This window comes from Corylus avellana, chromosome 4, assembly GCF_965113065.1.
Source record: "Corylus avellana chromosome 4, dhCorAvel1.hap1.2, whole genome shotgun sequence".
In the NCBI taxonomy this organism is placed as follows: domain Eukaryota; kingdom Viridiplantae; phylum Streptophyta; class Magnoliopsida; order Fagales; family Betulaceae; genus Corylus; species Corylus avellana.
In genome coordinates, this window is record NC_142493.1 from 23919686 (window position 1) to 23944609 (window position 24924).

Below are 24924 nucleotides of genomic sequence, written 5' to 3' on the forward strand. Positions count from 1 at the left end.
AACTTTTTTCATTTTAGCTACTAGTTTTTCACTACACACTCCAACAAGAACATCTATCTGAATTATCTACTCTAATTAAATATTATTTTTAAGTATTATTTTATTAGTTTTTTATCATTTCCTTATCTTTCTCATAAAAAGAGAAAATGAGAGAAGGGCAGAGAAAAGATTAAAAAAATAGAAAGAAAGAGAAAATATAATAAAATATTACTTACAAGTTGGCAGGGACGGAGCCAGAAAATTTTATGGAAGGGGGCCAGCCAAATTTTTTTTTTTTCGGTTCTTTAGAATTTTTTTATTAAAAAAGATTATTTTAGATGTTTTTTATGAACTAAAGACTACTGTAAAGGCCAAAAAAAGTGGACATTTGAAAATAAGGACCAAAAATAAAAAATACTTAGTGGGTATGGGCCAACAAAATTAAAAATAGGGCAAAAAAATTTTATTGGATATGGCCAAAAAATTTAAAAATAGGGCCAATTTTTTTTATTTTTTGAAGGGGCCAAATGACTAAAATTAAAACTTTAATTATTTTTTTTACTTTTTTTTATTATTTTTTTAACTTATAATTTTTTTTTCCTTATTTTGGGGGGGACCATGGCCCACCCCGGTCCCCCCCTCCCTCCGTCTCTGCAAGTTGCTACAGTAACTTGTAAATATGAAAATTCACAGTAACAGTAGTAGGAAAACCTTTTATTTTACAATAGCAGTTGGAGCAAAAAAAGTTAACAAAATAGCTAAATTTAACTAAAAAACTAGTTTAGAAACACTGCTAGAGATCTCTTAAAGAGAATTTTCATTAGGGCTTTTAAACTAACTTTTAAGTTAAATTTAGCAATTTTGGTGCTCGAGCAGACCTTTTAAAATAGCAATTTTTTAAAAATTTGTTTCTTAAACCTTCTAAACATTTTTTTATTCTTTCTTTCTCCTCTCTCCTCTCTCTCCCTCTCTCCTCTATCTATAATAAAAAATAGGTTAAAAAATAATATTTAAATAAAGTAGATTGTAAAATAGATAGTCTGTTAGAGTTCATTGTGAAAAAATAGTAGCTAAACTAAAAAAGTTAATTTTGAGTGGTTAAAATAGCCATTAACGGCTGGAGAAAAAGTAATAGCTAAACTTTTAAATATAAAAGTTTACAGTAGCAATTATAGGAAAAAATGTTATTTTACAATAACTGCTGGAGCAAGAAAATATGATATAATAGCTAAATTTAACTAAAAAACTAACTTACAATGACTGCTGGGGCTGATGTAAAATGCCTATAACCTATTAGATTTATGAACACTTATTAATAAAATGTTGATTTAAAAGTTTATAAGCACTCCACATCAACCCAGTTGTACAAAATAATTGAGGCAATAACGTAATTGGTTCTGTTTGTTAATATTTTTTTGGAGGGCGTTTATTTTTATTTTTTATGTTTGAAAATTTTAAAAAGAAATGTTTTGATATGACATAAAGATGAAAACAATTTTAAATGTTTGTATTTTATGTTATTGTTGATATTTTTGTTTTATAAAGAGAAAAGAACAAGAAAAAGAAAAAAACTTTAACAACAAAAGACATGTCTATGTTTTTAAGAGACATTTAAATATAAGACAACAAATTATGGACTTAGTAGTTGCAATTTTGTTTCTTTTTTCCTTTCTAGTTTTGAAAACAAAGGTGAGGCAATGGGAGGGAGAGAGAGGCTTTTGTTGCACAAAACAGAAGTGTCCATTCAATTTCAAAACGTGCTATTTGCAATAAAAAAAATAGAAATAAAATTCAGTTAGTAAAAACATAATTAATTATTTAATAAAATCATAATTTAATGTTTAAAATCGTGTATTTTTAAAATTATAAACAAGATATTTTATGTGACATTGGTTAAAAACGCAACAACCCGGCCAACCTTGTCAACTTGACCATTTATGGGATTCGGTTGCCTTAAATTCATATTGGCTTGACTTGTTGATTTAATTTTGTCCCTTTTTATATGAATTGGATGACATGTTCTTAGGAAAATGCACGCAAGATTATAGTACACAAAAAATTATAACTTGGTGTCCATATTATAAAGTCCGAGGACAATGACCAGACAAGCGTACAAATGAAGGGTCATGATCACCGTAAATCTTGATTTAACTCTTTCTTTCTACCCTAATAAAGCACACCCATCGGCCATTTCTCTTAAATTTGGCTGCAACCATCGGTCCAATTCTTCCAACTGTTTTTTTTTTTTTCTAAGAAGAATTCTTCCAACTGTTGACTGGTCAATGTGGTCATGGTGCCTCCTAAAACATTAACACATGATTATTCCAGTATTATTCAATTGTTTATGTACTGGTTTTATCGTCAATTAAGCAGTTATCAATTATCATGATATTAAACACCAAATCTCTTTTACTTTTTTCTTTCCTCCATTATAAATCTTTGAGTTAAATTCACTTTATCCCATGAAGTTTTAGGAGTTTTTCAATTCGAATCCCAATGTTTCAAAAATTTTCGATTCAAACCCTCCGTTACTAATTTCCATCTAATTGGACGGAAATCATTTCACGTGCGTCTCACGTAGAATTTTAATACCCTCTATTTCAATTTTATCCTCATTAAAACCTATGCAAATGAGGGTAATTACATAATTTCATAGGTTTTAATGAGTGCAAAATTAGAATAGAGGGCATCAAAATCAGACGTGAGACGTATGTGTGATGATTTCTGTCTAATTAGGCATAAATTAGTAACGGAGGGTTTAAATTGAAAATTTTTGAAACATTAGGGGGGTACATTGCCAATTTTTAAACATTGAAGCTTGAATTAAAAACTCTTGAAACTCCAGGGGGTAAAGTGAATTTAACCCTAAATCATTTCGTTAGAATAAATGGGTAGTAGAAAAGATTTAACTAGAGAGCAAGGATGAAAGTTATTGTGGGTGCCAATTAACCTAATTGGTCAAGTCTCTTTGGCCTTATTAAGCTGGGATTTTAATTATGTCCACACAAGGGTGAGAGGTTTTAAGGCAGCATAAGGTCACCCTGTTATATTATTCAACCATGGGATTAAGAAAGAAAAATGGCAAAACAAAAACAAAAAAGAAAGATGACCAAATCTACTAATTGAGTTAACAAGGAAATGGTTCGATTAGAGTTCAATAATAATCAATAGGTACATTAGTGTCCAACTGACCCTGTAGTGCTCCGGCTGTCAATCAAGCTATGTAGTGAAAAATATTTGATTTTTTTATGTGACACTACTATTCACTAAACACTCGAACAAAAAATATTCAGAGATTGAACCAGGAGTTCGATCATCGGCCTGAACTGGCCAAGGCAAAATGTAGTCCGGAGCAAAACATTACCTTTAGTTCCTAGTCAGTTCAAACTGAGAGTCAATAAAATGTTTCGTATGCATAGATCCTATGCCTAATGGTAAATTGAAATTCAACATTTTAACCTCCACCCCCCCCCCCCCCCCCCCCCCAAAAAAAAAAATAGCATTATTCCAATTAGAATCAAATAATAATACTAAGGTATTATTATTTTTGGTTGGTCAAATTATTATTATTTTTTGGGTTGGTCAAACAATAATACTAAGGTATAATTAAAAGAGCAAAACCATATATTCCAATTAGAATCAAACGATTAGGCCTCTAGACAAATAGCATGACTTCGTCTGCAAAGCCAAAAAAAAAGAAAAAAAGAAAAAGAAAAAAACAAGTCTCTACTCTCTAGGTGGCCTCCTCGGTTTGATGCAATGAAAATGAAATGAAGATTTAAGAAAGAGATATTCGAGCACAATGACAGTTCCAAAAACCATATTTTTCTCCCCACAATGGGAGCTTGTTGATTACATATATGCTGTAATAATCATATGTGTTTTAATCAAACACAGCAACCTTCATTGTTGTTTTATATCCTGCACAAGAGAAAGTAACACTTTCCCTATTATATAATTAACATGACCATTCTTTTTCATTACCCCTTCCCCTTCTGATGTGCCCACAATTTGTTTGTATTCATCCATTATTTCTATGCACATTCTGAGTCACCCACAAGACCAATAATTGGATGGTCTACATGCATGACAACGTCTCTGTTTTTTAATATTTTTATTTATTTTTTAAAACGTGTTTAACCTAATGCAAATGTGAATACAGTTTTGAGTATTCTGTATTTTAGATTATTTGTTAATATTTTTTTTTGTTTGAATGCACTTTTTTAAGCACAATATAAAGCCACCACCTTAATTTTGTCTTAAAATACATGAGTATCCCACTTATACGTCTTGATGCTTATAAGAATACAAATTGATAGGCTAAACTAGAGGAGATTTTTAATGGAAAAAAGCAATAAGATTTAAGGAAAAATACTGTAGATGTTCTTGTTGTTTGACCTTTTATTAAATCACTAAATCATTCCTTAAAGTATGCACGCTTGTCAAATTATTATTATTTTCGTTAGATTTTTTAACGATGAACAATGACACATAGGCTGCTAGCCAGGTCATATATATCCAATCAAATTTTCATATTTGTACATGTATTTAGGTCAACATCATCAATTTTTTTTTTTTATAAGAAAAAAAGAAAAAACTAAACTAACAAAAAATGGAAGGAAAGAAAAAAGGGGGGTTGGGGTTGTCTAACATTGTTACTCCTTATTGGGCATTTGAAGGCAGTTAAACCACCTCCGTTTCTACTGCAAAGGAGCCAAAAGGGTGGCGGAAATACTCCTAATCTCTCTCTCTCTCTCTTCCTCTATTTTTTTTGTGTTATTTTTTTCTTTTCTATTTTTCTTTGATGTGGTGGTGCTGACAAAAATATATGTATACATGTCAAAACTTGATAAGATATGACATGGTTATCAGCTTACGTGTCATTGCTCATTGTTTAAAAATCTAACTGAGGGAGTGATTTGATAATGTCATATACTTTAAGGAGTGATTTTATGTGTTTAACCTTTTGGTTTAATTTGAAAAAATGTTGTCCCCAAGAGGTAGTTCAATTAGCTGGGGATCATACCTTATAAAGCGGAGGTCACTAGTGAATCTCTCCTCCCTCTCTTGTGTGGACATGTCAAAAAAAAAAAAAAATTGATAAAATGTGTAACCACATGGAACTCTACAATTTGTTTTGTTTTGTTTTTTTTTTTGTTTTTCTAATCTTAAATGATAATTAATACAAATACTTTATAAGCTTATCAAGAACATGATCGTCTCTAGTTCAAATCATTTGAATTGGATAATATCTAATTAATTATATTATAGGGATATTATTGTAGGGGACAAAAATATCTCTCAAATATAACTAACCGGATATTATCGAGATCCTAATTCCATCAGGACCATGGAAGAGAAGAATTGTCACCATTATTATGGCAAACATAATAAATTTTTTCCCACTCATTTCAACTTTAGATTAATTTGTTTGGACACATCTACTCAATTCAAAGCCCCCCAAAATTTTAAAACCCACCCCTAATTTTTTTTTTTTTTTTTTGGACCCCCAAACCTAAAAGTCTAGTTCCGCCCATGCATCTACTACTAGATTAGTGTGATTCTTAGAGTGGATTTTAGTAATTAACTTGAACCCTATAGGTGAAGAAGAAGAAGAAGAAAAGAAAAAAAAGACCATTCCGACATTTGTAGAAGTAGGTCGGCTGAGGCATGTACCTCGAGTTCTTTATTAATGAAAATTAAGTTCACATTAATCTTTGGATTAACTTCTATCCTGAGTTTAATCATATAATATTCTAGATAATTAGAATTTGATTCTATAATTCCTGCAAGAACGCAATGTTATTTTAATCAGTGGAATTAAAAACCTTAAACTTGGTATTTTTCAAATAATTAGAGAGTTATAAATGGGTGGTGTGAACTAGATTTATTATTAATTTAGTTTGTCTGTAGACTAATATCTTATCCAATCCTCATCTCATCCTAACATGAGTTTTGAAGTCCATAGAATTGTAAAACGACCCGGTTTGGGTAAAAAAAATATGTTCCCCCTTATAACTAAAGTAAACAAGTTCTTAGCCAAATTAATTTTCTTATTTTTAATAAAAATACTGATAATAATTTATTGTTATTATTATTATTATTTTATATTTTGGTTGTTTATTACAAATGAATAGGTGCGCTCACTGATTTGGTATTTATTTTTATTGTTTAGGGGATAATGTCTCATTTAAATGTTGACTTTTACACATTGAACAATGACTACAAGGGGGTTAAATATTAGAGAGATTCCATGTTTTAAATGTTTATTTCCCAAGAATTTGATTGAATTCAATAATATTTTAAGTCCATTTATTTTCTAATATATCCCAACTAATAAAAAGAAAAGGGCAAAAACACACACACACCCCCCTCAAAAATTTTAAAAAATAAAAGATAAACTAGAAATTGTCACCACAATTTTCCGCATAATCTTAACCTTTCTAATGTACCCCATTTTTTTTTTTATTCATGGAATTGAGGGCTTTAAGGTTAAGAGAAGGAAAAGTGTTACCTCTCTTCGTGTGTGAGGAGACAATGCATATACTATACTATAAAAATTTCAAGTAGCTAATTAAATATATAAATAAAAATAAATAATAATAATAATAATAATAATAAAAGAAGCTAAAAAAGACAACTTATCCTCGACCAGTACAGTACGTGTGGCGCAATGTTAGACGCACACATCTGAAGAACGTCCGAGCACACACACCGAAAGATCTCACCCTCCCCCTCCACCAACTTTTACTTTTCTTCGCCATTTTCAAAATTTGCACATTTTGCCACGATCCCCTCGTAGACGGTTTTCGATACCTCCGGTATGCGAGGGGAATCTACCCGGATAAATCACGCTAGTGGAAGGGTAGTTTAGTAGTTTCAAAAAGAAACCACCCAATCGAGCCCGCCCACGATCGTCCACGTGGCATTACCGGAAACGTCCATAAACTGGAACTACGTCCAACCCCTACCACGTGAGCAAACAGGCGCTTTCAGATAATCCTGGCCACGTAGGACTCGACCTGGCATCTGAATCCTAGTCAGCACTCCGCATTTCTCCAGCTCCCCTTATAAAATGCCAATCCGGCAATACCCAATCCATGAGTTTCCAGTTTCCACCAAAAACCAGAACCTCCCAAGCCAGCCCTTCCTTGCCATCTCGCTGACCTTCGCCGGCGACGATATCCTCACCGGAAAATGAATATTCCGGTGACCATCTCATCCCTACGAATACCCACTGTAGATATGTCCGATCATCGCCGTCACGTTTTCCACGAAACACACTTGTTGTAGAGTCACAAGTTATTCCTTTCTTCTTCGCTACGAGAATTCCAGAAGAAGGTACCCATTTCTCGCCCGTAAAGAAATTTTGGTAGATTATTCTTTTTCTTCTTTTCCTAGTTTAGTTTGGGACCGGATTGACCAGGTGATCGGACAGAATTTACCGTCTGCGGAGAAATTTTGCTTTGTTTAGTGAGAGACTTTTGAAAAGATGGAAGTAGATGGAGAATGTGCATGAATTTGTTGAGTGGTGGCGCTGAATTAACGTGTTACTGTTTTTCTCGTTCAGAGTGTTATCGGTTTTAGGTGCAGGTTGTTTAAAATTTTTTGGTTACTGTGAGGGTTTGGAAGCGAATCCAAGTTTATTGAGCACTGAAAATGGAGCAGAACTGACAGACCGATTTCAGTGCACGGTATAATTAGGCGGTTTTGAGAGGAGCGTACCCTTCGGACCTCTTTAAGAATTTCATTTTTTTTGTCAAATTTACCATGCCTTTTCCGATGAAGATCCAACCGATTGATATTGATTCTCAAGAACTGAGGGATCCAGCGGTTCGGGCCGATGCCGCCAAACCGGTTCTGAAATCGCGGCTCAAGAGACTCTTCGACCGGCAGTTTCCTAGCGTCCTCAAAATCTCGTCGGCAGAGAAGCCGAGCGGTGGCGAGGCGGCACAGTACGGAAACAAAGATGGAGGGGCAGAGTTCGAGCCGAGCTCGGTTTGCTTGGCGAAGATGGTGCAGAGCTTCATCGAGCAGGAGAGCAACGAGAAGCAGTCCTCGGCGGCGGCCAAGTGCGGCCGGAACCGCTGCAATTGTTTTAACGGCAACAACAATGACAGCTCCGACGACGAGTTCGACATGTTCTCTGGTTTCGCCGGCGATTCGGTCACCTCCGGGTCGTTCGGCGGCGATGCCTTCGATATACTAAAGGTAAAAAAAAATTCTGCTTCCGAAAATTCTAAATTTTCTTACGGTTTTCTCAGCAACTAAACGAAGCTTTAGAGTCTCGTTTAAAGAATCGAAAAAAATTTAACACTCCCAAGGGCCAAGAGCTTGAAATTAAACCCGAAGAAATTTGTGTGTTTTCTTTCAACAGAGCTTAACTCCTTGCGGGAGTGTTGCGGAGAGAAACCTCTTGGCAGACGCGGCAAAGATCGTCGAGAAGAACAACAAAATCCACAAACGAAAGGACGATCTGAGAGAAATCGTCACCGATTCTCTCTCATCCCTCGGCTACGATTGCTCAATTTGCAAATCCAAATGGGATAAATCCCCCTTTTACCCAGCCGGTACTCTCTCTCTCTCTCTCTTAACTTCTTGAGCTCAATTTTCATTTCATTTCAATTTTTTTTTTTTTTTTTTTTTAATTAGGAATAAAAATTAAGACGATTCACTTTGGTTTTGGTTCAGGGGAATACGAGTACATAGATGTGATTGTGGAGGGGGATAGATTGTTGATCGACATCGATTTCCGATCGGAGTTCGAGATAGCTCGGTCGACCGGGACCTACAAGGCGATCCTGCAATCTCTGCCGTACATTTTCGTGGGGAAACCTGATCGTCTGGGGCAGATCGTCTCGATCTTGTCGGAGGCAGCGAAGCAGAGCCTGAAGAAGAAGGGGATGCACTTTCCGCCCTGGAGGAAGGCGGAGTACATGCGGGCCAAGTGGCTCTCTACCTACACCAGAACCACCCGAAGCGACACCGTTTCGGTGACCGTGAACGAGAACGAGAACGAGAAGGACGAGGATAAATCTTTGGTCACCGCGGACAGTGATTGCGGTGAGCTGGAGCTGATCTTCGGTGAGGAAACGGCGCCGTCTGTTGACATTTTGCGGTGGTCGTCGTCGCCGTCGAAAAATTCCGACGAGGAAGTGAAGGAGGTAAGGCCGACGTGGCAGCCACCGGCGGTCAAACCGAAGAGCGTTGAGAGAGGAGCAAGGGTTGTCACCGGCTTAGCTTCTCTTCTCAAAGAGAAACCTTAAGAAAAATTTTGGAAATTTTTTGTTTTTTTCCCCCCTTAAAATTTTCAGGTATAAAAGATATGAGTATATATCAAAATATATATTCGTACTTCGGATAATAGTTTTTGATTCGCAAGTGCCTTATGTAAAAAGCAGCAACTCTATGATCGCTGTGATAAAAATAGAACTAGAAAAAGCAAAAAGAAAAAAAGAAAAAGAAAAAAAAGTAGATGTTCTTGTAAATTAAAACACCTGAGACTGATGATCGTTGAGAGGTCTTTAATTAAATTTTCCTTTTCATCGATTTCTTAAACCTGCAAGAGCTGTGTTTATCATAGTTGCTTTTAATTTTGTGCTTGCTTTTCTTATTTTAGTTCTTGTTTGGTGGGTGGGTGGTTTCTTTGAGGCATTGAGAGTACAACGACGGTTTCTTGAAAGGGAACAAAGGGGGATGAGACTTTCCTTTCTTAATTTCTCATCTTTTTAGGGTCCATTCACTTTTTTTGTTATTATTTTTCTTTGGCTATTTGGGATGACGGCAGAGTAAAAGAGAGAGAGAGAGAGAGAGGGGAGGCTCGTGGCGTCTCGAACGCCGTGAGGCGGAGGCAATATAGCCCTCATTAGAATTGCGTGATATTCCCTTTCTTTGATTTGTACGCTTTTTGTTGTGCTCGTGAAACCCATTGGTGAGATTCACGGCCATTGGGGGAAACTTCCTTGGGTGTGTGTGACAGGAGGTACTCTTGGACTTGGGGTATCTATTCACTGTTCAATGTGTGCACTGTCCTTTAACACGTGTCAGATTTTTGACTGGGGTATCTATTCACTGTTCAATGTGTGCACCGTCCTTTAACACGTGTCAGATTTTTGACTTGTTGAATTCTTGGAGGTTTGAACGAGACAAAAGTATTTTGGAATTTCTCTAGTCTCAGTAATAATCACCCCAGTGAGCCCACACATCCCAACACTTTACCCGTTTATAATTTAGATGTAATTTTATTTACCCTATTGTTTATTGGATTTTTTTTTTTTTTTTGAATCTAATGAGTAGTGCATAATATTGGAGATTTGCTGTTTTACATGGGTGTGTTTTAAAAAAACATCTCACAATCATTGTAGTGGGGGCTGTTTGTAATCTATGATGCTTTTGTATTTATCCTTATTATAATACCTTATGGAGTATAATTTATGAGGTAGGTGGGGTCCATGACAAGGCTGTCAGAGATCCAATAAGAAGGTTGTGGGTCCGTTTGCTTCTCTTATTTTTATTTATTTATTTATTTTATATATTGTAGATGATAAGACTGATACAGGAGGGGGTCTCTTTAGACTTTCCTGTGCAAAGCAAAAACAATAAAAGCGATTTTGCCCAAAGTTTGACAATAATACTACTACCCCCACGAAAGCAATATCCCACCTACTCTCCTCTTTCTCTTTTGGAGATTGCTTGCAAGGTGTAAATTCGACTTAATTTACTGATGAGTTTGCCTAGCCCATACGAAATCATTGGAGAAGACGATACACAATACGCTATTATCTGCTGCCCAGGGCTTCATGGTAACTACGCTGGACTCTACTGAATATATATATATATATATATATATATATATATATATTTGGCACAAATGATGAGGAATGGTAACAATTAGAAACCGTGCGAGAGAGTTCATGAAACGTCTAGACACTCACCCCCCTTATCCAATCATGATATGACATGTCTGCCCACAGTCTGGGCATCTTTATTATCCACCCGCTATGACGTGGACTCAGAACAAGGTACTGTTTGGGTGCCATTATTCTTTTGCCCTGCTCTCTTCCTTTCGTCCTTTTTCTCCCTTTTTTCTCTTTCCTTCTTTTTTTTTTCCTCTGTACTCCCTTTTCCTTTTGGTATACATATGTGGGGGAATGCAAGCATCTCTATGGGTTTCATGTGATGGCAACAAGATAGGACATGCAACTCGTGACAGGTTAAATCAGATGGCCAATTATGTAATTAACATTTAATATTTTACTGTAAATGTAATTAATATTTTTGACGAGATGTTACGGATTATCTATATTAAACTAATCGTTTAGCATATCTTGACTGGTTCTTCAGGCCATTGAAAAACACATATGAGCTCAATCTCATGAATATTCTCCAAAGAAGCAATTTGAAGTCGTACGTGTTGAGTACATTGTTCTTCTTCCTTCTGTCCTTGGCTCTTGTTTTTATTTATTTATTTAAGAATTCAAGTTAATAAATGAATCGGATTTTACTCATTTAATATTTATCATTAAGTGAGATAAATGATAAGTTTGAGAGAAAGAAAAAATAGAATGTTTGGAAGTTAGGATATATTGATAATAATCCGAACTATTTAATTTAAAAATAGTTGGAATTTTAGAAACTCAAACAATGAATTATTCTAAAGAAAATATATATAAAAGATTTTAATTTATGCGTGTAAGGATAATTTAAAGGGTTCACTTCTTTTAAATATTTATTAATTTATTAGAAATAAGTGGTCCAAAACCAATAATTACTTTCCGTCTTGATTAGATTACCTGTAGAATTGTTAGGCCAACGCCCACGAAAGTATAGCCCATTGACTAACAGCCCAAAAGGCAAAAGGGAACTACTCATTTGTGGAAAACGATATAGAATTTTTTTTTTTTTTTTTTTTTTTTTAATTTTCAAACTAAAGAAAAGTTCATGTATAAACTTTGGATTGCATCCATGTCCCTTCAAATTATCAAAAAGATAAAAATATTCTTATAAATTTAAAAAGAAAATTAAAGACCCACGTATCTTTGTTTTTGTTTATAAACTTTTTATTGAATGCATTTTTGTAATGAGGAGATTAATATTTTTTTATTTTTTTTATTTTATAGTTTAAGGGGACGTGCATAGGATGATCACACTATTATAAGTGTGGCCATATCGCACCAAATTGTATAATATATATAAGAAGGTAATATAACTTTCAGTGGAGGTAACCGATCAAGAAACACAATTCTTGGTCAAGAGTTGAGTTGTAGAATTCCATGAGAACACAAACACTATCCTAACAATCTACATTTTCCTACGTAGATTGGGTGTTCAAGTATTCTCTTGTTCTCCACAAAATTTCTACCCTAACAGAAGAAATCTTTTCCGAAAATTATTCTACAAGATCCTACGATCCAAATTCTAACGATATTGACAATCTAATGTTAATTTGAATGACATGTGTAGATTTTTTTCAAATTATTTTTATGTTTATGGCACATCATAACTTTTCTTTTCTTTTTTTCAAACAAAAATTACTCTGTAAAAAAAATTAACAAATGGAGCAAGACAACGTGAACATATTAAAAAAAATATAAAGAAAAACAAGTCAAGAAAAAGATAAAAGATAAAAGACAAAAGACAAAAGGGAGAGGGATTACTATAGCACACCAACCAAAAAAAAAAAACAGTGTCCATTAGCTGCATCGGTCACACATGTTGTTGACCAAATACTACAATCTTTGTATAAGCTGAACCACCGAACGGCAAACGACACGTCCCGAGCTGGATTATGCAGGAAATAAAAAAAAAAATTAAAAAAAAAAGCCAAAATAATAATAAAAGTCATACTTTTCAAAGTTAAATTTAGGAATATTAATGGCTTTGGTATCCTAAACAAATCCATTGACTTCCTTTGTAGACTGGGTTTTGGCAATGGCTCAACAAATATTGGTCAGACTCAGACTCAGACTCAGACTCAGACCCAGATTCAATTCAAGGTAGATGGAAGATGAAAGTACTTGAATGCAAGTAAGAAGTAAAGGGCAAAGAGCCCAATAAATTCTCCACGAGAGGACATCTCCAAAAGAAAAAGAAAAAAAGTAAAAAGAAAAATTGATGTAGCCCATCCCAATTTCCCAGACCAAGAATAGTCTGCATTTACAGCACAGGCCTGGAAGTCAGCTAGCGTAGCTCAAGGAAGGAATCCCATGGATAATGGTAGCCTCTCATAAATGTTATTTGCAGAAATCAAGTCATGGATTTAAACCATACAAGACAAAGGGTGCAATAAAACATACTTATCTCCCTCCAATTTTTGCTTCATTTATAGTTAGGAAAGCCAATGTAACCCGCGAACTAAACAGGAATACAACACGAAATTTTAAGGTTTGGATTTAGGTTAAATGAATTTGGGTTATAACAGGTCGTGTTTATGGTTTTACATAAACAGGTTTGCGGGTTGACACGTTTATATAATTTATTTATTTTATTTTTTTAAGTAAATTTTAAGTTTAACTTAATTTGTGATTGACAATTTAAATCGCAACTAGAGAACTCGATACGTAATTTCATGGTTAGAGTTTATGTTAAACGGGTTCATGTTATAAATAAACATGTCGTGTTCGAGTTGACACAAACTTGAGACGTGAACCTGTATTGTCAGCCCTTTATACACAATACAATAGCCAGAGTTGTTACACATCCAATGCTTTAATATAATGCGACAAATATGCTGATGTGGTACTAACGGAACGTCGCATAATTGGACGGAAGGATTCGTTTCAAATATGTGAAAAATTTAAAATGCACCTTTACTCATAAATTTATTATACATTTACCACATTTTTTAATAAAATTTGGGGTAATCCGTAAATAACAAGTGTACCCTATATGTATGTGTGAAAATAGTCTACAAACAACATAAATAGTCTGCAAGTAATAAGCATAATAATCAAGTAATAGTAATATGAGTAGTTTACCAGTAATTTCTTTTCTTTTTTATTTCTAATTTCTTTCTATCTAAAGATGTAGATGTTATATGGTTTGAACTTTGAACATTCAAAATAATATTCTTGAGTTTCTTTCTCTCATTATTTTTCTTAATTTTAATTTGCTTCGTTTCGTTTTACGTCAAAGTCTACAGACAAACAAAATAACCCATCGAATATGCGACAAGCATTATGAATATAATTTTCTTCTCACTTTTTAAATAGCTTCCATCACATCACTTGAAGGAAAAAGAAAAATATCTTATTTACATTTGGAATTTAGGATGTGTTTGGAATTGCGTTTAAAGATCTTAAAAGTATTTTTAACATTCAAAAAATCTGTTTAAAGAAAAAATTATTGTTTGATAAAAAAAATGAAAAGCACTTTTAAGAATCAAAAAAGTCTAAAAATAGCCAAAATGCTTTTTGCCCAAAAACTCTTTTTAACTTAAAATCATTACTTTTTAAATGCAATCTCAAACATGATCTTAAAGTGCAGTGAACAATTAGCCGCGAATCTCTCCTTAGCTTTTTTTTTTTTTTTTTTAATTGTTCTCCTTCGCTATTAGAATATGCTAAACATTACTCGTTCAACTTTCCACTAAGGATGACATTATTAAAGAGGAGAAATGCTATTCTTTTGTCTCTCAAGTCTCATCAATCTTTCATTATTTTTATTTATATATATATATTTTCTCAATTCATCATGAAATCTATAGTCTTCTTTCTATTAGAGCATATTCAACAGAAGTAGGCAAAATAACTCTGAAAAATTAAGTACAAATTTTTACTTTATAACATCTCCCACAGAAGCTCTAAGTGACCCTTTATAATTAAATATAACTATATATTATAAGCTATTTTTCTCTTCTAACAGACACTTCAAAATAAAAATTTTATTAAATTTTACTGTAATGAACTTTCAAATAGCACATTGTAAGATTTTTTTATTCCTTGTTTCTGTTTTTTTTTTTTTCCTCTCATTTTCTCTCTCCCTCTCCCTCGAAGTAGGGATAAAAAACAATAAAAACAATATTTAAAGAAAAGAGAAATGAGTATATTTCTCAATTTTTTTTTTTTTTTTTTTTTTTTAAGTTGATTCTCAAATGATATGTCACAATTCTATGAATTAGTAACACTTTTTCTAAAATAATAAATCTTATGAGACAGTGACATATAACTTGGGAACTAACTTTTGAAAAAAAAAAAAAGAAAAGGAAGTGGAGCATTTCTTTTTCCTTAAATATTGTTTTTATTGTTTTCTATCCATACTTTGAGAGAGGGAGAGAGAAATGAGAGGGACCAAAAAAAGTAAAAAAAAAAAAAAGAATAAAAAAAGCTTGCAAGGTGATTCGACCCCTCAAAAGAATTGAGGGGTCAAATCAACAATAATCTTATATCAATGCATTGACTTATATGTCGCGTATCGGGTTCGGATTATGTTAATGCATTGATGTAGGATTATATAAATCAACAATAATCGGACCCATTTAATAAAACATGTCATATTCCTCAATTCTAAACCGTTTATTTTCTATTGGATTTGTACTAGATTTGCAGATCGTGTAAAAAATTATATAAGTCCTAAATTTCGAGTGCCAGATTAAAGTTGTATCAAGACATGAGTATGCAATTATATAAGTTAACCCTAATATGATCCATATAATTAAACAAGTCAAGTCCTTCAATTATAATTCACTAATTTTACACTAAATTTGTATCATGTCAAAATTTGACCTCCCTATTGAAAGACCAAATGTTTATTAGTTTGAGTTGTTCATCTATTTGACCTTGTGGATTTCTCAGAAACTGCAATGGGCCGCTAACAAGGCCATCGATAAGCCATAAATTGGGCCAACTACCGATCAAACTGGGTAGACTTGGGCTGAATTAGTCTGGTTGACAAGCCCAAGGGAACAGGCTTTGCCACATGCATGATACGCACGATACGTGCAACTGTGCAAGGGAGAGGTGCATGGAGAATTTTGCTAGCAGTGCATGACGCGCATGACACAAAACGAGTGAAACTTTAAGCGAGATGTGAGAGCAAGTGCGATGACGTACTATGAGAAAAATATAAAGAAGAGAAGCGGAAACAAAGACAGAAAGAGAGGATTCGAGATGGTTTGGAGTTAGATACCTATGTTGACGTCGAAGGTAGAAAATGGCCGATAGCTAGGACTACATTTTTATTTTATTTTATTGACTTGAATACAATTGTACGTATTACAAAAGGGATTCTATTGGTAGATTTGGCCGGGGAGATAGAAAATGTAAGAAAAAGCTTCAACATGATGCTTTGATACCTAAAAAAATAAGAAAAGTTAGCCCCAAGATTTATCTAAACATTGTATATGCTTCAGAAGAAGGCAGAAGTGATGGCAACAAGACACCAAGTTGACGTTTGGGGAGAAGCATGGATGATAGATGGTAATTGGATTATAGACAGAACAAGCAATCACTCAATTAAACGCAATAATTATCACCAAACCTAATAAGCTGTCCCTAACACCCCCAATAAAGCAGAAAGATGCAGCAACTTGTTGTGTGTGTTTTTGTTAGACTTATAATGTTGGATTATTTATTCAACCATCAAAATTAATTAAATAATTAGATGTCTACATCTATCTTCAATTTTAATAATAGGGGGATCTTCCTAACCACCCCAACCCACATAAAAATAAATAATAATAATAATAAATAAAACCAGAAAATGACAAGAGTCCAATTATTATTAATTATCGACTGCATAAAAATCATTTAATTGATTTCTGTCTACTTCAACCGCTCATATTAGGATTCCCAGGTCAAGCAAAACAAGCACCTTTTAGTAATCATCGCATCAGAAGCATTAAGTATTATTAGATTTGAAGGATTATTGAATAGTGATGATAGATTAACTTAATTAAGTTGGTGAAGATTTTGTTTGATCTGTGAAATATTTTTAATTAAAATGTGAGTGAATTGTAGAAGTTAGGAATCAAATTTAGGATTTTTTTTTTTTTTTTTTTGCTGATATTATATTAAATTATTATTTATTTAAAAATTTTAATAATGAATTTAATTATTTAATTAATATTTTAATAAAAAAAATTGTTTTTCTTTTTTCAAGAAAAGGGTAACGTATATTAATGATAAAATGCTGGGGAAAAAAAAAAGGGTGCGCATCACCCTAGGGAATAGAATGTGGAGTCCATACAAAGCAATAGGCATGTTGAAAAATGGGCCTCTTGTGGATCGTGGACTGAGATCTTATGCAATACTAGGGGTGTTGGATGGGCTGCAGTGGCCGTTAATTTAAAATAAATGGTTCAGATTTAGACAATAAAAGTGAAAAAAGAAAAGAAAAGAACAAGTCAACCTTTGGGTGGTTTTTTGGGGTGATGGTTCGAGATGGTGGTCGAATTACTTTCAAGTGCTTGGGGTGGTTGACTCACCCTAGAATCTAGGGGTGTCAACCCGGTCCGGTTTTCCGGTTTTTGGCCAAAACCGGAACCGGAACCGGGGTACCCCGGTTCTTGGTTTTGGGAAACCGGAACCGGAACCGGGACCCCGGTTAACCGGGGTCCCGGTTCCCAGCCGGTTCCGGTTTTACCCGGTCCGGTACCCGGTTTTTGAAAATAATTAGTGTTTGGAGCTTATTTTAGGTATTGGGCCTAAATTAAAAAAAAAAAAAAAAAAAAAAAACTATTAATCTTTTTGTCTAAATTAAAGAGACTTGATTGTGATTGTTTCAAATAATTAAAAAATAAACCTAAAAAAGCATAAAAATCCTAAATAATCAATGTTTTTGCCTATATGAGCCTTAGAAATAAAAATTCAAATTTTTTAAAATACCCTAAACATAATTTTAAATTAGATACATAAAGAAAACATTAAAACAATAAAAAGTAAAAACAAGTATGTAAACAAACCAACATGCACAAGAAATAAATACCCCTTACTACAACAATTCAAAACTCAAAAAAATAAAAGAATTCAAATAATATATATATATATTAAAACACCGAAAACCTTCAAAAGACGCATTGGCAGTATTGCGTAATACTAACACTAGAAGAATTAATATATATATATATAAAATTTAATAAAATAATACCCGGTTCCGGTTTTCCCGGTTTTGACCGGGTGCCAAAAACCGGAACCGGAACCGGAACCGGGGTCCCGGTTTTTTTTTTTTTTTGGAACCGGAACCGGAACCGGGTCCCGGTTTTCCGGTTTCCCGGTTTTCCAGTCCCGGTTCCGGTTTCCCGGTTATTTTTGACACCCCTACTAGAATCGTTGGTTGGATCATCCTTATTGAGCTTAAATAGAAATAACGTTGCAACCTTTAAAAGAATGGGACAAATTTGCCCTTTATCAAGTTTGCTTCATCGAGCTTCGATCAAGTATCGATTGAACAATAGATCGATCGCATTTTTGATCTCTTGGAAATTTCTATTCAACAAATCTCATCGCTTTGCTTATTCAAACATTAATTAACTCTCTATCAGCAGTAACTCGTCCTCTCGATGGAAAGAAACTTGATATTTGCTCAAGTGAAAGGTTATTGAAATCTCAAGTACTTGTTGAATCACAAGTTCCTCTTTCTACGATCAAAACAAACAGCCTTTTAAATCTATAATTCAGTTGTCCCCAAAGATCATTCCCACGAAAGATGAAGCTAATTACCATAAAATGTGGTTTTCTATCTATTTAGTACTCACATTTTTATTTCATAATATTAACGTGACAATTCTAACTAATTATTGCTTAAAAAAAAAAAAAAAATTATTACATCAGCATCATAAAAATAATAAAAAAGTTGTAATATAAAAATGTAGTAACATTACTCTTCTTACAATTGTCAGCTTCTTTTATGTTTTAGAAGGCCCAAGGAAGGAGACAAATCCAACGAAAATTTTAAGAACCCAGCCCAGACTGACTGGGGCCCAAAAGTTTCCAATCCCAGAGAAGTAGATCAGATCTCTAATTCGCCATAAGCCGAACCAGAGAGAGAGAGAAAGCTGAGAGCGGAATGCAGAAGAGAGACCAGGGCAAGTCGGCTGGAGCGGTTGGCGGGGCCACCGCTCCCACGCCGAAGAGAGGCCGCCCATTCGGCAGCAGCAACAGTAACTCTGCCGCAGCCGCCGCAGCCGAAACAACGGCTCCATCGAACCTCCTCGGCCCGTCTCTCCACGTTCACAGCTCCTTCGCTGGTCAGTTTTTCAAAACCCTAGCTCTCTACTCTATTTCACTCCTACAGTCAAAATTTAGTCAATCTTCTAGTTGTTATGGACCCTAATACATGAATTAAGCTCTAAGAAGATATTAATTTCAGAGCTAGAAACTGAATATGTTACTGGTATTATGTAATTTTTATAAAACTAAAGTTCACGATTGTGCTTAAATGATATAAAATATGCTAGAAATTTCAAGAGTGTGTCGTTAGGATGCAACAAAATATTAAATGTGCTTTAAACCCTAATTCATGAGTTAAGTTATAAGGAACTATTAAATTTGCAGCTAGAAACTGAGTTTGGTACTGATGTTATGTATGGTTATAAAATTAAACTTTAGGATTTCGCTCAAATGCTGTAAAATATGCTAGGGATTTCAAGAGTGTATCATCAGGAGGCAAATGAATGTTCAGTGTGCTGTAAACGCTAGTGTGCTACAAATTCCTAGAGTTATTCATCTATGCATCTATTTGTATCTTGATTAGGGTTGCAGTTGTGATAGACCTAGATTTGACATGGAGTGTAGGAGGGTCAGATCAATGCAATACATTCTCTGTTGAATTGTCAGAGTTGGCATTTACATTGTTTTGCATCAAAGCCTAGCAGATTCGTATGGCGAATTAATTTATGGTTTGAGCATTCTCCTTGGGGACTGTTAAGTTTGAGTTGAATGCATTGTCAGTATTATAACATGTGTCCATTTTGAGAGGCTATGTTGAGTTGAATGTATTTTGTAGTGCATTTATTGGTTATTCTTGGACACTGGTTAAGTGGCCTACACTGCATGTTTTGCCTAATGCCTGTAAAGGTGATATGGCTTAATATAAGAATAACCTTGGTGACAGTGTGGGAAGCTGAAGCAGGAATGATTAAGTGTGTTTGAACTATGAAATGGAAGCAAGAAAAGGAAAATAGAATTTTGTGTGAGTGGGTTTAAGTGGGAAATTGAATTGAAATGTCGCAAGAATGCTTTGATGCAACAGATGGAATTTGTCAAGAACGTTTATGTGGTTGACCACAATAGGAGTTTTAGCAGAAGATGTAAAGAAATAGGGAAAAGTACACTTTACCCCCTCAAAGTTTGGGACGATTTTCAATTCGACCTCCAATGTTTCAATTTTTGCAATGCACCCTCTCAAACTTGCAAATTTTTTTCAATTCGACTAATATCATCCCAAAATTCCCATATTGCCCCTAATTTATTTTTTTATTTTTTATAAAAAAAAATAAAAAAAAAATATATGCCACCCCTTTTGGCCATCTGGCCATTTTTGCACCCCCAATTTTTTTTTTTAAAAAAATAAAAAAGTTAAAATTAGGAGCAATATGAGAATTTTGGGATGACATTGGTCGAATTGAAAAAAATTTGCAAGTTTGGGGGGGTGCATTGCAAAAATTGAAAATATTGGTGGTTGAATTGAAAATCGCCCCAAACTTTAGGGGGCTAAATTGCAATTTTCCCAAAAGAAATAAGTTTAGCTTGTATATGAGCCCTATAAAGTTTGGGAAGCAAAACATAATAAGAATGAGGAATGCCAAGCTTACAAAGACTTATACAAAAAAAAACCTTTACAAAGTGATGTGGCACAATATAATTGGAAATAAGATAAATTCAAATTTTGAAAAACCCAATCATGTTGTGCCACATCACTTTGTAAAAGGTTTTTTTTTTGTAAACCTGGCATTTCTCTAAAAGAATAACATGCTACAAGATCATTTATAATGAGTTCAATGTTATCTGTTCTGCTATTTCATTCATGCTTCCCAAGTGGTTTCAGTCTTTCTCTGAGATTTTTTTTTTTTCGATAATCTTTCTCTGAGATTTTTTGGGAGGTGTTCCCGAATGCTTCTGACATTCCCTTGACTTTCCCCAATGGTTCTGTTTTGCTTCATAAACCAGTTGGGACTAAATTTGCGGGTGGTTATGATTCTGATACGTTCACTTATCAAAAAAAAAAATGATTCTGATACGTTCTGCTGCATCTCTTCATTTTCTTCATTTCTCTTATCCATACACTGGCTCAGCAAGATGTTCACAATTTTTGTGCTCTCTTTATCTTATTTAGATTGTTGTTGACCCCCTTCTAACTGTTATGCTCTTTCTAGATCAAAACAATAAAAGGATCGTTCTAGCTCTTCAAAGTGGATTAAAGAGTGAGCTGACCTGGGCATTAAACACTCTCACATTGCTCTCCTTCAAGGAAAAGGATGACATGCGCAAAGATGCAACCCCTCTTGCAAAAATACCTGGTTTGCTGGATGCCCTTCTCCAAGTTGTATGTGTTTTTGTTCGTATATCCCATGCTTACTTTTATCATTATGACATAAGTACTCACTGGATATAAAATGAAACAGATTGATGACTGGCGTGATATAGCGCTTCCAAAAGAACACACAAGTGCACCGAGGGTGAGAACACTAGGTGTGAATTCCCTTGTAACAGGATTTGGGAATGAGTTTCAGGCATTGGGCTCAAATGGCGCTCACCTGCATCCTGGGTAAGTTCGACATTTTTTTGTTTTCCTTTTTTCTGTTTACATATATGAATTTCTGTGTGATACAAGTGTTGAATGCATTAAATTCTACACACACACACATTTCTGTTTGATCCAAGTGTTGAATGCATTAAATTCACTTTAAGTAATTGGAACTTGATTATGGGATAGTGTTCTTATGGCAGTCTAGGATCTGGTTCTTCTGTTACAGAAGCACTGGTGCAGAATAATGTGTCCAAATATCGTCCTTCAAGTTGGTGGTTTGATGAAGATGGTCTCTTTAATCTAGATGAAGAAGGGCGAGCAGAAAAACAGCAGTGTGCTGTTGCTGCTTCAAATATCATCCGAAACTTCTCTTTCATGCCAGAAAATGAAATTATTATGGCCCAGCATCGGCATTGTTTTGAAACGGTGTTCCAGTGCATAGAAGATCACATCACAGGTGAGAAGTTCTGTTTTAAAGCTCAAGAATTTCTTGTCATCAATTTTGAGTACATAATATCTCATCTAAAATGAGAAGTATAATTGCTTTTAGAAATTTATGCTTAAAAGTATAATATCATGATATCTCCTAGTACATATATTAAAATAAAAAGTTCTTTTAATGTTTCTGTTATTATATTTTGGTGTATAATGCCTCTAAAAGTTCTCATTGTTAACAGAGGATGAGGAACTTGTCACAAATGCCCTTGAGACAATTGTAAATTTGGCTCCATTGCTTGATCTTCGAATATTTAGCTCATCGAAGCCATCCTACATCAAAATAACGTGAGAAATCTGACCAGTTTTTTCTTTGCTTTTTCTCATGCTACTTTGATTTCTAAATTCTGGCTGATCAGTTCATCAATTATTTCCACAAAACAGAGAGAAACGTGCGGTTCAAGCCATCATGGGAGTGCTAGGATCTGCTGTCAGAGCATGGCATTGTGCGGCTGCTGAATTGCTTGGACGTTTGATAATAAATCCTGATAACGAGCCTTTCCTTCTTCCCTTTGTTCCACAGGTTGTTTACTTTTTATTTTTTTCACATACAAGTAGATTTGACAAGAAACTTATGCACTATGAATATAATGACGGATGAATGGAAACTGCAGATACACAGGCGTTTAGTTGATCTTATGAGCTTACCAGCCCTAGATGCACAAGCAGCTGCTGTTGGTGCACTCTATAACCTTGCAGAAGTTAATATGGACTGCAGATTGAAGCTTGCCAGCGAGCGATGGTGATTTTCTTTTTGTTCTTTCAAATGACTTAACAGTTTGCTATTTAAGTATTCTTTTTTCTCTTTTTAATATTTCAAAATGGGAAATTTTCTTGCTGAAATCCATAATAGTAACTCTTTATAATTAACCAAATTCAGGGCAATTGATCGCCTGCTGAAAGTGATCAAGGCACCACATCCTGTTCCAGAAATTTGCAGGAAGGCTGCAATGATACTGGAGAGCCTCGTCTCTGAACCACAGAACAGGACTTTGCTGCTAGCTTATGAGAATGCCTTCGCAGAGATACTTTTCTCAGATGGCAGATATTCTGATACATTTGCGAGGATATTATATGAACTGACATCTAGACCAAACAGCAAAGTGGCAGCAGCTCGCGGTGTTTGGGGCATGTAACTGGAAACCAGACATCTTTTGGTCTTTTGCCTCTGGTTTCCGAGAATATTGGATTCATGTTGAGCTAGTCACAAACACCTGGGATCACTGTATATATCTGCTGACGTGAGCATCAACGTTTGTAATCTTTTTCAGCATCACAGGCCGTATTCCTGTGCATTTGTAATTCGTTTTGGTTGTAATTTTAATGTAAATGGAAGACCATGTATCTGCTTTTTAGTACTTCCTTGGTTGCTACTGTAATTTTAATGAAGTAAGGGCTTGGAGATGCTATTTCAATCCTGGACCCAAAGCTGTAATGCTTTGTTGCAAATCACATGGCCCTCGAAAAGATTCTTGAACTAACTTTACAGTATTCAGCTCAACGCAGCAGAATCAGCCTATTATGAGGAGGTGTAGGAATCTGGAATTATGTGGAGAGGGAAAACCCTGCAGGCAGAGAACAAAGCAATATAGTATTGAAAATGATCAACGCTCTTGCGCGTGCACATCATGCGCCACCCAGGTGAGCGTGTACTGCACACACCACCACCTCAGTCTTGCCTTGTTTTTTTCTTTTTTGTCATGGAGATTCCGAGATTTAGTTGCAGATTCAAATGTGGTTTCTACTGAGCTTTTTCCTCCGGGTACCATTATCTCTAGATGCCACGGTGGTGTACCTTAACGGCGATTTTAGTTCTACCAGCTTCAATGCTCCTCTTCCTGTTGTGGATCTCAAGGCTTGTTGTAACAGAAGATATTTCAGGCATTTTATTGTCCCTTCAAACCGCCATCGTAGGTGACCCTTTTCTTGGCCTTTCAGTCGAAAATCGAGTGGATCGGGCCAATCACTTTGCCCATCCCCAATATCTCTTTGTTTTTTTTACCACTGTTATGGAGTTGTTGTAGGGTTACCCCCACCATTTTTTGTGTTTGTGCTTTATTGTTTATTTCCCCTCTCCTCTGCCCTTTTAAATTGCTTAGACAAAAAAAAAAAAACCCTTTATTTCTCTCATTTAATTTCAGAACCATGGAGAGAGCAGCTATCAAAACCAATTTTCATCGTGATAATATTACGGTACCCTTAGAGTAGGGCGAACCTACCAACCCCAAGAAAATCCTCAATTACGTACGTACCAACCTTCAATATTTGTATAAAAAGAAGGTAATTTTCAAGCTTTCTTCTGAGGATGGCTTGGTCTGCTCATATTTTCCATCCTTGGTAGGAAAGGTGTAACAGAAACCAGAAATTGAGCAACGTCTGTTTCTCAAAGTATCAAGAAAGATGTAAGCAGCGAGAAGATTTGCTCTGATTTTATAGAAAAAATGGATTATTCCTTAATCCTTTATAAAGTTCATTTTCGCTTTTGTTTTAACATTTTTTTTTGTTCAAAGTTTATACATGGGTGTGCTCTAAGAGCTTGCTGCAGCTTCCTATATATGCCTGTATTGTTGTTGAAGTATACTCCGCTGTTAAAAAAATATGTTTTTCTTATAAATGATATTGGAGCCGGAATATGAAAAATACGTTTGAGAAGATAAAATATCCCTTAGATTCAAATGAACGGGAGATGACACGCATGGAAGATCAACAACATCGCTAATATTAATTCAAGGAAAAAAGCTTTGCTTTTAGTAGTTTATAATTAAT

The 24924-nt window shown here is 34.7% G+C and overlaps 2 protein-coding genes across 2 annotated transcripts; both read left to right on the forward strand.

The window, feature by feature from the left end:
• Positions 1-7093: 7093 nt before the first annotated feature.
• Positions 7094-9528, forward strand: LOC132179522 (uncharacterized). Its single transcript, XM_059592257.2, has 3 exons — positions 7094-8190; positions 8357-8549; positions 8671-9528. Exons 1-3 carry the CDS (start codon positions 7750-7752, stop codon positions 9243-9245), a joined length of 1209 nt encoding a protein of 402 aa, XP_059448240.1. The 5' UTR covers positions 7094-7749; the 3' UTR covers positions 9246-9528.
• Positions 9529-18940: 9412 nt separating this feature from the next.
• On the forward strand, positions 18941-23573 carry LFR (ARM repeat superfamily protein). Its single transcript, XM_059589944.2, has 8 exons — positions 18941-19162; positions 21290-21459; positions 21539-21681; positions 21864-22120; positions 22341-22446; positions 22543-22681; positions 22773-22900; positions 23039-23573. Exons 1-8 carry the CDS (start codon positions 18982-18984, stop codon positions 23292-23294), a joined length of 1380 nt encoding a protein of 459 aa, XP_059445927.1. The 5' UTR covers positions 18941-18981; the 3' UTR covers positions 23295-23573.
• Positions 23574-24924: the final 1351 nt, after the last annotated feature.